The sequence below is a fragment of the Nuphar pumila genome, chromosome 17 (assembly GCF_984573655.1).
Source record: "Nuphar pumila chromosome 17, dmNupPumi1.hap1.1, whole genome shotgun sequence".
NCBI lineage: Eukaryota > Viridiplantae > Streptophyta > Magnoliopsida > Nymphaeales > Nymphaeaceae > Nuphar > Nuphar pumila.
In genome coordinates this window covers 35,930,528-35,945,976 of record NC_143265.1, presented here as the reverse complement: position 1 = coordinate 35,945,976, position 15,449 = coordinate 35,930,528, and the positions used below count along the sequence as shown (strand labels likewise).

Below are 15,449 nucleotides of genomic sequence, written 5' to 3'. Positions count from 1 at the left end.
GATCCTGACTCTGTATAAACAAAAGTATTTGTCTCTTCCATGTTAAGAAATTAGAATGAGTAAGTTTTTCTGTAACAAGCTGATTTAAGAAACTTGCAGAGGGACTGGATGACGAGTATGAATCCATATCAATGACAACAATGAATAGGCGAACAAAAAGGATTGAATAAAACAAACTGAGTTGAGATCACTTAATCAATCAGCAGGGCTGCAATAAGAATATGTACTTGTGCAACCAATACCTTGAAGGAGAATTCCTTCTTTTTTTTTAGAACGAGAATGTTATCTGTTACAGTTTGCCTATAGACGTTGCACATAAAACTCTTATTTCACTACTGATTGAAAAAGATGGAAAACATAAAAAAAAATTCGAAAAAATCTGATACGATGGTGAATGCTAGACTATGACAATGATATTTCAAACAAAATAGTATGAATCAAGGAGTATTCACAGCACAAACTTAGGGAAAATTTTAATGCACATTAAATAGAACACAGTAAGTGCAGTTGTGGATAAAGAAAGTGATATCGAAGAAGGAGATACAGTCAGATGATAATGTTTAAGATTTCAGAGGCTGTCGATGTTGAAGAAGATGAAAGAGATACAGCCGATGTTGAAGAAGATATTGGCAGACAATGTTAAAGAAGAAGAAAGAGATGCAACCGATGTTGAAGAAGATATTATTGACAGACAATGTTAAAGAAGAAGGAAGAGACAAAACCGATGTTGAAGAAGAAGAAAGAGATGCAGCCGATGTTGAAGAAGATATTGGTAGACAATGTTGAAGAAGGAAGAGATGCAGCCAAAGAACAGGATGAAGGAGTCTTCATGGCTGCCTTTTCAGATCTCGTTGAATGTGTCGCTAGTAGGGTTCCACAGCCGTGGCTCTAATACCATATAAAAAAACAAGTGAGAGTTGCTTAGTTTTGCATCACGTCTCACCTGCATAGGAAACAAAGAGTAAGGGGGAAGCACAAAGCTGGGGCGGCAGAACCCGCACGACCTCCAAGCCCTAATTCTTATAAATAAAGGCAAAAATACAATGGGATGATATTACAATGATATTACAGAATTGCCATTAATGAAACATCATTCTGCGTGTTCTATTTAATGTGTGTATGGATCTGGATCCAGATCCATACGCATAGTATATTTTAACAATTAGAGCACCTTAAAATTATATGCACCAGAGACTAGCATTTCCATGCAACTAAGGACTAGTATTTTTTTTAAAATAATTGATTAATCATTTCTTCAAGTGCACTGTTGTGAAGTCCTTGACAATGTATTAGACCTGACTTGATTATGACAGGAGACAAGAGGTTAGTGGTGTTTGTGGTTTTGAACTAAAATTGTTTTTTGTGAGAGGCTTAAGCGGGTAAAAGTAACAAGAGATCATATACACTAGTCATCACCTCACAGGCTTGGACCATTCAGAGAAAGAAAGATAGAACTCTATTTACCAAAATTTGCGCCAAGTCACCAAAGTGGGTATAAAATTTTCCTTGCATTGCATATTCCACATGTGTGATTTAAACCCAGAAACATTTCCAGATATATTCCAACTACTGACACGTATGAAACTTTCATAATAAAATAAGTTTTGATATGTAAATTTACAGTAATCCATTGACGATGATAAAAACATGTGGGAAAACATTAGAAAAATGTAATGTAAGAGATTTTTCAACTGATATCATATCGGGAGACAATTGCGACTTCACGTTATCACCAAACACATCCTTACAGGTGTTCCATATGACTTTAACCTTGTCAACAGAATCTGATAGTGCATGGTTGAGGCCGATTTTCAAAGCATTCCCTGACTTATTTTGATCTTTAATGGTTGAGGCCTCATCATCCGTAATTTTTGTATAATCTGGTTAATTTTCTCATAATAAAACTTAGCCTTTCTTTTAGAAAACTGATATCATATCTTCAATATATCAGAAGATCAGTCCAAGAACTATACAATCATCACCCATACTTGGAATTGACTATATCAAATCTGAGCACAACTCTACTCAGACACTAATCTTAATTTGTTCATCATGCCACTGAGAACTACGAATTTATCTTCATCCCTTGATTCTTGAAAATAACCCTGCAACACTTGAAATGTTCGCTTATTTGAATGGCAGCCTCTTGCCAATGCTTCGCTCAGACATTTGAAAGCCATGTCCATCTTACCCCCAGACCACAAACTTGCTACCAACAAATCTAGAACATGTGCATGAGGACAACAACCTTTCTGAATCAGATAATCCCACAATTCAATACCTAAATCACAACGATCGTTCTGACAGAAAAACTTCATCAGCATAACGGTTGTGCACATCTTCGACAGAAATTCTTTCTCAACCATCCTTCGATAAAGCTTATATAATCCACCTATCGAATCTGAAATCTTCAGTCCACGGAACAAAGTATTGTAAGTGACATCATCATGCCCAACTCCCTTTTCTTCCATTTCATTCATCAACTTTATTGCTGATTTCATATCCCCTACTCTAGTGTAGCAACTTAGCAATGCATTATATGCTGCAACATCATGCTTCAAATTATGATACACCATTTCATCAAAAACTTGGCGAGCTCTAACAGGATCATGGGTGATGCAAAAAACATAAATCAATGTAGTATAAGTCTCTACAGTAGGAGGACATTTTTTCTCTTTCATATCTTTGATCAGTCTCAGTGCATCATCAATACACCCTTTCTTGCAAAAGGAATCAATTCTTATATTATAGGTCACCGTATTAGGTTCACACCCCCTCCGGATCAGGTCATGATAAAACAACTCTACTGCAGTTGGGTTTTTGGATTCTTTGAACCCCATTAAAAAAATATTCAATGTCTGGGTATTCGGCATGAACCGTCTGTATATATTGCGAAAGATGGCTCGCGCTTCCATCATGTGCTTCTGTGTGCAGAACGCATAAAGAAGCACATTGTAGATATCAACTGTGTGCTCACCAACATAACATTCCATCCGACTGAATGCTTCAATGTTTTCTTCAAATGATCGGTGCTGACAGTACCGTGCTAAGACAATGCTCATTGATTTGCGAGTTATTATGGATGAGTGTTTCTGATGAATCTCATCAAATAACTCCCAGACTTCATCGAATCTTCTCATCTGTGAAAGGATGTGAACCATCTTCTCAAACAAATTGGACGACAGCCTGAACTCAGTGTGTCTCCTTGCAAAATTGAAGATCTCCAAAGCCTTAAAGCCATTTGCTTGGTCAGCAAATAAGCGGCCAAGTGTGAACACCCCAAAATTTTCAAAATATTATAAATATTCCCTTTTTGCCCTTAACCCCATTTTTTGGGTAATTGAGTCACTTTTAAATCTAAATTCCATTTTATTTCTCAAAATTTTCTGAAATTAAATTTATTTTATATATCTGACTCAATTTCGGATTCGGATCCAGATAAAAGATCCAAATCTGAGCTTCGTTCCCCAATTTTTAAATCAAATTCTCAAAATTACCAAAATAACCTTTTAAAAAGGCTCAGACAGTTCATCCAGTATCCGTTTGGATCCATCGCGTTATATTCCTTGATTTGAGGTTTAAAACTCGAATATTTTCTCAAAACTTGGGTCCAAACCCATTTTCTGAAGAAATTTCTCCAAAATAGCCTTGGAAACCTTCTTTTGTAAATATTTCTCAAAAAATACAAAAAATTAGTTTAAATCCTTGTGTTTCCATAAATTTCAGGATTTTATTCCAAAAATATCAATATATATATATATAAAGAAAATAGAAAATAAAAAAAAATCAAGAAAAATGAAGGAAAATACAAAAAAATGGTTTTTCTAAAAACCCATTTTTTAGAAAACACTTTTTAAGAGGCCCCTTTTTGGAAAATCTCACCCTCAGTGTTTTAAAAAGTCGAGTTAGGGTTCATCCACCGCCCATCGCACTCTCCCTCTCGCAGGCTATCCTCTGGAAGCTTCCCTCGACAAGCTCCTCCACCGCCCATCGCGCAACCATCCGCTGACCTTCCTCAACCCTTGATCGCTAACAGCCACCAGACCTTCCTCCACCCTCCGATCAATGTCTTCAGACCCTCAGTCACTGATCTCCAACCGCATCACACCTTTCGGAACCCTCCTCTTCCTCTTTTAAAGGGGAGCATGCAGGGGACTGAGGGGATCGGGTTTTTTTTCTTTTCACCATCGCATCTCTTCTCCTTCACAATCCAGTTTCTACCTCCCAATCATCCCCATCTTCTTCTTCCTCGGTTCACGATCCATTCTCGTTTATCTCTCCGTCTTCAATTTCCATCCTGCTACTCCTTGGAGCCGTCTCTTTAAGCAGCCAAAGGACGACCCTCCGTCAAGAGAGCCACAGATCAATCCTACAGTTGAAGCCTCACCCAATTACCTTCAACCTTCAGAAGTCCAGCCGATCCACGGTGAGTGCCCCACTCTTCCCCTTTTCATTTTCTCTGATTTATTTCAGGTTTTTCTTATTTCGGCCCCGTAAATGCACCACTGATAGTGTTGAGTTGCATATAGCAACCTCAAACGCCTCCTTGTGCGACATTAAAAGGAATTTTCAGATTCCAACATTTGATTTTTGTAGTTGTATATCTTCTTTTGGGTTTCTTATCATTTCACGATGTTCTGCTCCGCATCAAGTTCATTTTACATTCGCTGTTACACCTGGAGTTTTTTTTTTTTGTTTTTTGGTTTGATCCCTTTCCCGCCGATTTCATTTTATTAGTTACATTTCCTTCTTTTTTATGCTTTCTGAAGGTTTGCTTTATCATTTTGATGGTATATGAATCTCCAGCATCAAAACATCCGCACTATACAAGCACTTACATTTTCTTTTTACTGTGCATGCCTTGATGCATCTGTATTTACTCTGTTGTATTCAACCTGTGAGTTAGTATTTAACTTGCTAAGGCCAAGCTGCGTGGGACCCAGATTATTGTTGTAAAGGAAATACTGTGTATCGTAAATTAGATCGGTATACTGGTTGTAGGGGTCGATTTGTTCATTCCTTAATGTGTTGATCTGTTAAGATTGATCTGTCGGGTCAAGACAACATAAGATCGGGCTGCTGATACTGAATTATGATTGACTTACAGGAAAAGTTCAACCCCTGGTGATCTAAGATCAGATCATACCAGTGTTTGTGTTTCTCTAGGTTTAGATCTACCTCAAATAATAATCCAACCTAACATGACGATAGATCTGAATGATATTCTGGTGTGAACTTTATTTACTTGTTCATTTATATACTTATTCATTTTTTTTAGGAGCATGTCCTAATGATTAATGATTGTTTTTTTTTTATTAATTCTGCTATATACACTCTTTCATTTTTATACAGCATCACTGCATTCCTACACCCTTGCCCATCTTCACTGTGTCACGGTATGTCACTATTACACTGTCTGTTCCAGTCTCTCGGTGAGACCCTAATCTACCTCTGCCCATTGCCATATGTCATAATGTGTCAACATATTTGCAGAAGGCATTCACCATTTTGCTGCACCCGCAGCAATGAGTTCACCCATCTTCACTTATCATCATGTGCCACCAGCACACCAGCAATCCACAACCAACATATGTGCGCCTGCAGCCCTGGTGTGTTCTCATTCACGTGAATCCGATACAAATGGTTGTTAGTCTCATAAATCTTCATGTTAAACAAGTAGAGCTGATGTCGCGAAAGAGGATTGTCATGTAGTCCAGAACATTCTTAGCAAAATGGAGATGTATCAGGGAAGCCTTTCATTAAATATCTGAAACAGGCACTATTGTGTAAAAGTGGTGTTGTACACGGGTTGTCAGATTACTTTGTTACTATTACATTGTCAAGATCCCTTGTACAGGGTAATAAATCAAAATATCAGATGCCTAGTCACATTATTTCATCAACTCATATTAGTATTTAGTCACACTATCCATTCAAACTCTCACAGCATTATCATATTTTCATCCCAGCATTTTTTTTGATATAAGCATATAGGCCTGCACTTATTTCTTTCAACAACATACATGGTGAGCTGATTCAATGGTAATCACGGTAAACAATCCTTAGTTAGTTTTCTTTAATACAGTTCCTGTTTTCCTTAATTTCAATCTATGATTTTGGTTAGCTCGGAAAATGATACATTAGATTTTTTGTGAGCTTCTAAATTGTATCTTTGTTGTTCAAAAATTTCTGTCTTGACAAGTGTGATCCCTTGAACATGGAGCCCACTGTTTCCTTCGGTTTTGAAATTGGAGTACTTCTAGCTTGATCTAGAAGGATGTTGATAGAATCATTTTCTTTGAAATTATGTCCCATATCAGATCCCTTGACTCGTCCAGAGTTACAACTGTCGTATAAATATCCAACTTTCTGGTGCTCTAACTCATTAGATGGAATACCAGATTCAGGTTGCGGTTACTTCTGAACAGTGAAGCCCAATACATCTTGAGGTAGATGCAAAATTCGCAAGAGTTGATAGGATTCTGCGTCTACAGTTTGATTAAATCTTAGCATTTATTGAGCTCCTCTCACCTTGTATTTCCTTTTTTTTTAGAAATGGAGTGTCTGGTATACCATTCATCTTAACAATCTCTCGTGTTTCCTAGATTGTAGATTTTGGCTGCTACCGAATCCCACTGCTTATTTTTGAAGTGTAAATGGCATGTATTGCACTTCGTCGCACTGCTCAGATAAGGAGAACAAATAATCCATAGCATTTACGAACATCAAGGTTCACCTGGGCTCGCCGAGTTCTACTTCCATTAATCTTTTTACTTGCCTTTAATCGTGTTGCCTGCAAAATTATGTTATATGAGGATTTGGTTTTGGTGATTCTCTATAATACATTCTTCTAATGGCTTTTGGGGAAGATAAAGAACTAAAATTGCAAATATGATTTTCATTACCTAATCTTCTATGGTTTCAAGAATTCACTTGCTCTTCAACTATATGTATCTGCTGCTACAACAAGGCTTTGATGATGCATTGTTCAAATTGAACATAATTTTTTTTTTAACATATCCATGGAAAACTCTGTTTCTTATATCAAGTTTGCTGAGTTGATTTGTATAGCCGTTCCTGGTATAACTGTGGTGCCAGCTAAAGGCCATCCATTTGAAGAGAATCCAGATGTATCCCCCAAAATCGTCTCGGTTGGAAGAATCTTTAGTGATTAATTTTAACATTGATCCAATTGCTATTGAGTTTCGCCGATGTTCATTAGAAATAAATCGGATAATCAACATTACTGAGGTATATTTTGCATTTGCCGGCAACTATCACTAGGTACTGCTGCATCTGAGTTTTGTAATAGATCTTAATGTATATTACATTTGTGTTGTACATTTAAAGTTTTTCTTTACACATGAGTTTACTATGTTGCATCAGAGTTTGAAATTAGGATCCAATTATTAAGGGTGAATGTTAAGAAATCTGTGTGCAGGTGTGAATCATATAATTGAAGGAGTTAGTCCTGAATATTGAATATAGTCTGGAACAAGTCAGTATGTGTCTTAGCAGTCAGCGTATGTAAATATGTTGAACCAAGGTTAGCAGGAGATAAAATTGGCGTTATAACATGTGCATTAGTCTTCAACACAAGGTGTTTCTTCACAGCCACCAACATCCCTTGCTGCCTCCTTCCACTTCATACCATCTGTTGTAGGTGTCTCAACAGCACCCTGCTATTGCCCATTCACAAGTATTGTAAAACATCATAGAGCTGGAAAATTTTCCAAGTAATTCACAGAGAAATATTATAGTTTCTCTTCCTTATGGTAGTTCGCCAAAAGAAATGTCATAAAACTGTGATTGCTCATAGTGGTTCACCAAGAGAGTTGCTATATATATCCTTCATTCCCACAAACTGCTATGGTCGTCATTTCACAATGGTTCGTCTTGGACCATCCTGAACCTTGCCTTCACTCATTGCATGTAGATGTTCATTTAACTATGGCATTGTCTATGTATATATATATATATATATATATATATATATATATATATATATATATATATATATATATATATATATATATATATATATATATACGTTTTCTAACCAATACAAGGTGTGCCATATGCTTTTCATATTCACAATAAATAAAGTATCTCGTGTGAGATTTAGAATAGTCATTTACATTCATATTTTTAACTCACCTTTTGTGCTAATTCTTTCTTGCAGGAATAGGTGAAAAGCTTGAAATAATTTTTTTTTTCTTCTCCAAGGGTTGTAATAAGCTAGATATTTAATGAAAATTCTACATTATCAGTCTTAGATTAGAATGGATGAGCATATAAATAACATTTGTCTTCATTTTTTTCCTTTGTTTCTAAAAACTCACAAATGAAAACATGAATGACACGAGCACCATTCTAATAGGAGGTGATTAATCCTAAGTTGATGATTTGCATCAATGACCATAGTCAGGATGTGAACAAAACTTAGGATTTTTATCTTTTATGAAATAACATTGGATCCACTTCAAAAATCATCATATTTTCAAATATTTTCTTCTTTCATTAGAGTTTAATTTCAAATTGGCTCAAGATATATATCAGTGGCCATAGTCAGGATATATTGAGAGTTAATTTCATTTTAAACTCTGTAAACGCACCAAAATATATTTTATTCTTCACCTGAATTTAAATATGATTATTATATAAATACATTCAATGACCATAGTCAAGAGTGTATTATATCATTAATATTATTTACATTCGTCTAAAGAATGAAATATGATTTTTAAATCCCATTTCAAACTCTTTTTCATTCATCATTTAGGATAAAATTGCATCATATTTTTAAAATTCCCTTTTCAAAATTCCAATTGATTCTTTTTCTTCATTTCTCAGATCAAATCTTTTCTATAGATTCAAATTCAATTCTATCTCACTTCAAGATTCAAAAATTCAATTTCAAGGTCCAATTTGACTTTGAAATTTCAAAATCATTTTTTCAAACTTTAATTTCCAAATCGAAAATCCAAACTTCAAAGTTCAAATTTAACTTTGAAGTCATCTTCTGTTTCAAAATCAAGTTTATTTTTCTCATCTTCAAAATTCAAAATCAAAGGTTGAGATTGATTCTGAATCTCAAAGCTTGACCTTTTCGTAAATTTTAAATTCTATCTGGGTTTTCAAAACACAGATCCATATTCAAAAAGTCCCAATTGGACTTTCAGAATCCAAATCCAAAGTTAGATCTTAAATCCCAACTTGGATCCAGATTTCCAAGTACAATCTCCGCTTTTGGATCTCAGACTTCAGATCCAATCTATTTTAGGATCCAGAAACCAATTTTATCTTGGATCTCAGACTTCAAATCCACTCCATTTTAGGATCCATAATACAATTCTATATTGGATCTCAGACTTTAAGATCCAAATCCATTTTAGGATCCAAAACCCAGTTCCACTTTTTGATCTCAGACTTTAGATCCAAAATCCATCTTAGGATTCAGAGTCCAACTCTATCTTGGATCTCAGATTTCAGATCCTAAACCCATTTTAAAGATCCAAAATCCATTTTAGGATTCAGAATCTAAATCTCATCTTGGATTCCAGATCTTGGATCCAATTCTATTCAGGATCCAGAATCCAATTCCATTCCCAATTCTAGATTTCAAATCCAATTCCATTTTCAGATCTCATCTGAACTTCCTAAATCCATTTCTATTTTTAAATACCATTTGAATTTCTCAAATCCATCCTGATTTCAAATTTTAAATTCAATTCTATTTTTTTCCTTCTCCTAAATCTAAGTTCAAAGTCCATTTTTCTGACTTTGAAATTTCCTTCCTTTTCCCTTTTATATCAGCTTCAAAAGTCATTCTTTTCAAATTAAGATTTATTTTCCCAACTCTGATTATTTCAAAGACTTAGAACTTCTCTAATCTATCTCAAGTTCTAAGTTAGATTCTACCATTCAAAACCCATCTCTTCACTCTATTATCAGAGTCATCTTAGAAACACTTGAGAATTTTCAAATCAATTTTTTTTCAAAAAGAGCATACATCCTTTCATTGCATAAGCATGATTCTTTGTGCATTTAGACTTAGGATAAATTCTTAGATGATATTTTAGTAAAGCAAAAGGCATAAATTCGATCCTTGGTTCGATTACCTCTGGTAAAGGCGCCAAGAACGGTCGAACCTCGTACCGATGAGTTAATCTCGTCTCTCTATTTTCCCGCAAATATTTCAAAACGGAGGCGAGTTAAATTTCTAAATATTTTCAAATCAAGGTCAAGTGAGACCCTGCAAAAGAGTTTCTCTTCTTCTCTTCCCTTCATTTCTCTTCTCTTTTTCTTTTATGTCTTTTATTCTTCTCCCTTTAAAAAGGAGGAAAATAGAGGTTAGAAAAGGAAAAGAGAAAGAAGAGAGTGAAACCACAAGAGAGGAAAATTTTTGCAATAATCACAGATTTGGCGACCGTGATGGGACCCGTCTCCATCCGGTCGAATTTGTGCCTTTTGCTTTGCTTTGATATTATCTAAGTCTTTATTCTATAGATGTCAACTTCATTTCCATGCAAACCTTAGGAGCCTAGACTCTGTCCTAAGCTGACATCATTGCATATAGGATTTAAGTATGGTTTGGTAGGACCATATTGAGGAGATTATCTATGTTCACATTAGACTTAGGTCTGAAATACAACTCTTCTCAATTTTAGGGATTGAATGCAAACAATGTATGCAAGTGTATGTTTCTCTTTATTTAAATTTATCTCTTTTAGGACTTGCATTAGAGCTTTCTAATTTTATCCGCATGTTGAACATGTTTTGAAAACATCCCTACCTATGTTGTCCCGGTCTTCACGTTGTTGGGCTGTCTCACTGAACCATAGTTTGGGAGAGAGCCTCACAACTGAACCACTTATTTGAGTTCGCGCCCCCCTACCACGTACCTAAGGGCCATAGTCCGAGGTATATCGGTAGGTGCTCAAGGATGTTGGGAAGCCATTACCTTAGAACCGGAGAAATATATTTATGCCACGTACTTCGAGCTTCGGCTTAAGTATATCGGCATACCTTGATTGGAATCAGATGATCTAAATCTTAGAGTTAGGATTAAGGTCCTATCAGCCATTTCAAATGTTGCATTTAGAGTCAGCCTTTTTAGGGAGTGTTGTGTACGCATCCTTGTTTGTGCAGCTTTGATCATGCAATATTTTTTTGTATTCTCCTGTATATATCAAACCTTCTTCAAAATCCTGGGTGTATTATTCAAAATTTTCCTTTATTTTCAAAAACCCTAGGAGTATATCTCTTCCTTTACCTACATTCTTTTCTCTTTTGTGTTAAATCTTTCTTTGAGAAAACCCTGGAAATCCCTTTTTATAAAATCCCCTAATCTTTCAAAAATTTCCAGGATTTATGTCTATCCTCTTCTTTCATCAAATGTCTATCCGTAAGTCCTGCACTCTATCTAAATTCTCTTTTTCTTTTGCCTCAGTATCATTCTGATGGCGTCTGATTCTCTCGATGCTATCTTTCCCAAAGATCATATCTTCTATCAAATAAGGGATGAAACCCCGGATCATCGGGTTATCCAGTCTCATTCCTTCTTCCCTCGGTGGTATTATTCTTGGTTCGCCAACTTCTCCCGTATGTTCACAGACCACTTGGATGATTGTGGGTTGGAGATGGCATCGACAGTGGGCAAGCGAACCATCAACGATAGTTTGATTCAGGCTATGGTAGAACGGTAGAACCCACGTACCTGCACATTCTGGTTTCCGTGGGGAGAGATGACTCTGCTAATGGATGAGTTCAGTGACATCATGAGATTGCCAGAACCAGCTGGTCAGCCAGATGAACCGGTCGAGCAACAGTTCCTGATCAATGTCAAGGGGATAGACGTTCGAGAAGCATTAGCCAGAGCGACAGGGAGCAGATCTTGGCCTCTCACCAAGATCAATGGAAGTTAGTTCATCGATCTGTTCGGACTCTATCGCAAGTATGGAGCCTACGAGGAAGTTGACACCTTGTCATGAGCAGCGAGAGAAAGAATCCAGCACGCCATGGTCTTATGCACAGTAGGGTTAACGTTCTTTCAAGATGGCCAGAATTTCATTGATGTCAGAGTTGCTCAACTTTTTCGAAGATGGAGAAGCAAGCAGACCCATCAACTTTCAGTGTCCATAGCATCTCTAGCCTTTTTCTACAGAGGCTTAGCCTGTTTCACCCTTGGAGAGACCATTCTGGTAGAAGGATGCACTTATGCCTTGCAGTCGTGGTTCCTGCAACATGTTCCATCGAAGGCCAGTTCCTTCTGATTTAGCAGCAAGAAGCCAAAGTCTGTTGTCTAGTATCGAACCTTGATTGAAAGTCTGCATCAGGAAGAGATCCTTTGGGATTACTTTGATAGACGAGAATTAGTTCCTCGCTACACTTATGCTCGTAGCAAGCATTACAGATTGCTTGGCCCTTTCTTCTGTGTCGACTATCAACCAGAGAGGTGTCTCAGACAGTTCTCGCAGTGGCATATTCGTGTCAATGCTCGCTTCCTGACGGGCCACATGCCAGAATTTGATCTGCAGTCGGATCAGTGGTCTGGGGCATACCATGTAACCAAATACACTTGGGACTCCTTTATATCTTTGTCTATATTTTCTGGTCCTAATGTATCTTTGGAATATCAAGAATGGTGGCAAACTGTCTGCCCACCGTCTCTTTGTATTTGAATCTTGCTATCAATAAAAATGCAACTTTATGTTCTATTAAAAAGGCTCTTTATGGCCAAAATTTTGTTCTTTTATTTTTTTTATTGTTTTATGAGGTCACGATCCCCGTGACGACCTCATCCCTAGTGATGAGACTTTGCCTTATATTCTTCTTTAAAATTATCTCTTATCATGATGGACGACCTCACCTAGGTGACAAGGCATATTTTTTCCGTTACCACAAAATGGTGACACAATTATCACAAAATTTGTGATGACCCAATCCCTGGTGATGGGATAACGATTTCAGAGCATGTTGAGGCCAGTCGGAAGAAGGTCATTCCAAAAAGCAAACTGAAAAAGAGAGTTATGAAAAAGCCAGTTAGAATTGTCAAAAAGAAGGTCCAGCCTCACACCACCTCTGAGGAATCAGAATCGGCTGAGGAAGAATCAGAGGAAAAAGAGCAGTTTGTCTACCATCAGAATCCTCCGCAGCAATTCGTAAAGATCGTTGCAGAGCTTGAATATGTAAATAAGCCTATTACAGTTAATGATCCAATGCACGAGCAGATGAAAGAAATGAATCGGGCCATTAAGGATATTCAAGCCAAAAGCAAAGGCAAGCAGACTTACTCTGGTGATGATTTTTACAATAAAAAAAAATAATTACAGACCAAAAAAAATTTATGTGGAGTCGGAAAAAGGGTGAAACTTTTGGAGTAGTGCATCTTGGCCTAATTGAAGTGAAGCTTGTTTCTTCAGAAGGAGATCCTGGGTGTTCTGAATATTGACAATAGCTGTGAAGATGTCAAGGTCAGAAGTTGCTGCTGGATCTGCTTCTTGAGGGCCTTCGTCGTCAGAGTTTAAAGGAGAGGACTCTTCTTCATGAAGAGAGGAGTCATCAATAATATTGTTTGAGTAGTAGACGACATCGGTGGCAAGAGGAATCTGGAAAAATTCAAGAATGAGTGAGATGAAGTATCCGAAGGGAAGAGACTTAAAAGAACGAAAGTTGATCATGTTGTGGAAGATGACACTGGACCAGTTGATAGGAAAGGCAGAGAAGATGGCATAAAGAAGAAGGGCGACTTCTTTTGCAATAAATCCCCGGGAGGGCGATTTGGGGACGATATTGGAGGAAAGAATTTTGGACAGCAACCGAGCATGAGGTTTGAGGTTGCTCTCATGCCATGGGAAGTGAGTGGAGCGAGTGGAGAGGAGGATTTTCTGAAACACAGAATGGTAGAGAGGAACAACGTTGGGAAGTTCAATACCGTAAGAAGAAATATTCAAAATATTGCCTAACTGAGATATGTCAAAGGAGAAAATATTTCCATGTACCATGGAAGTGATAGACGAGTGATCATGGTCGATAGAAAGGTTGGTGTAGAAAACTTTGATAAGTTGAGGATAGATGGGCATTTGTTTTGGAGAAGCTAGAACATGAATAAGTTCAGAAAGAGAAGTTTGTAAGTCAAATGCTGGAAGGGCTTCAAGGTGAATCAAGCTGCCGGGTAGGATGGTCAAAGATTTGATGGAGTGATAAGTGTGAATAAGATCAGGAAATCTCAATTCAGAAGCTTGGAGTAAGTCGGATGTGCCAGAGAATGTCATTGCAAGAGCAAAAGGAAAAACAAGCAAGAGAGAAAATCTTGAAACGAGTAAAGATTTGTAAGAGAATAGATAGATACGAGTGGAATTGGTGTGGGATGAACCAATCCATTAAATAGAAGAATGAAAATAATTTTGATAGGTTTTGAATGACATTGGAAGTGAGTGATTTTTAGAATTTAGTCAAATAAGGAAATCCGTGAGTAGTAAGTTAGGAGACTTATGAATGACAAATCAAATCAATATTTGAAGATAGTGTATTATATTGGGTTGATAAGGACATAGTTTTGAAATAATTTGTATATATATAGATTTTACTATGGGTGAGTTTATCGACTAGTGAGAGAAGTAATTAATAGAGTATGGGGTGTCATGTTTTAAACTTGAGAGAGCGAATAATTCAAAAGGTTTGAAAGAATAGTTATAGAGTGAAGAAAATAATGGCCTAATAAAACAAGCAACTTTTTCTTCATGATTTTACTTTATGTGGAAGTATCCCTAATTCGTGAATGGAGAGTTTGGAATAGGACAACCCATAGGGTATGAGTGAGAGACAATAATGATTTTTATTTATATATATTGATAAGTGTGAAAGGAGAGTGAATAGACATAAAAAGATGATACGGATGTGTAGAAAAATGAGAAAGGTTGTAAAGGACAACAATCACTTGATTTAGATATGACATAAAGTAGAGTGAGATTAGCCAATAGATAAAGTTTTGCTTGAAGACAAGATTTTTATGAATCTCGATTTAAGAGAGACATAAAATATATGAGAGAGTCATGGTCACGGATGGAAAGTCACTTCATATGAGATAAAGAGAGGAGGAAATAAAAAAGGTGGTACTAGTAGTACAAAAAAAATAGAGGAAAAGTTGTCGACAAAGGAGAGTTTAACAAATTATTTCATAAAGGATGTGACAGGATGATAATAGATTATACTTAAGCTATGAAATAACCGATGATATAGTAAAAGTTTACGTGAAATATAATCACTTAAAAGGTGATACAAAAAATAATCACTTTGAATTTATAAGAGGTTTTAAGATTTTAGAGAAGTATATTGATACAAGATCATGAGAGGGAATATGTCATATGAAAATAATTAATTAAGAATAATAATCAAAATTATGAGAAATCATGTTTGGAGGTTGGCTAGCTTATCGTATGAGAGGT

At 36.4% G+C, this 15,449-nt stretch overlaps 1 protein-coding gene across 1 annotated transcript; it reads right to left on the bottom strand.

Moving 5' to 3' along the window:
• Window positions 1–2,021: 2,021 nt before the first annotated feature.
• Window positions 2,022–3,161, bottom strand: LOC149811889 (pentatricopeptide repeat-containing protein At3g61360-like). Its single transcript, XM_089992942.1, has one exon. The coding sequence runs from the start codon at window positions 3,159–3,161 to the stop codon at window positions 2,022–2,024; it is 1,140 nt and encodes a 379-aa protein (XP_089849068.1).
• Window positions 3,162–15,449: the final 12,288 nt, after the last annotated feature.

What these genes read in the sequence shown, in the direction of transcription:
- LOC149811889 (XM_089992942.1), bottom strand. Translation starts at nt 3,161, where the DNA reads ATGGTTCACATCCTTTCACAGATGAGAAGATTCGATGAAGTCTGGGAG.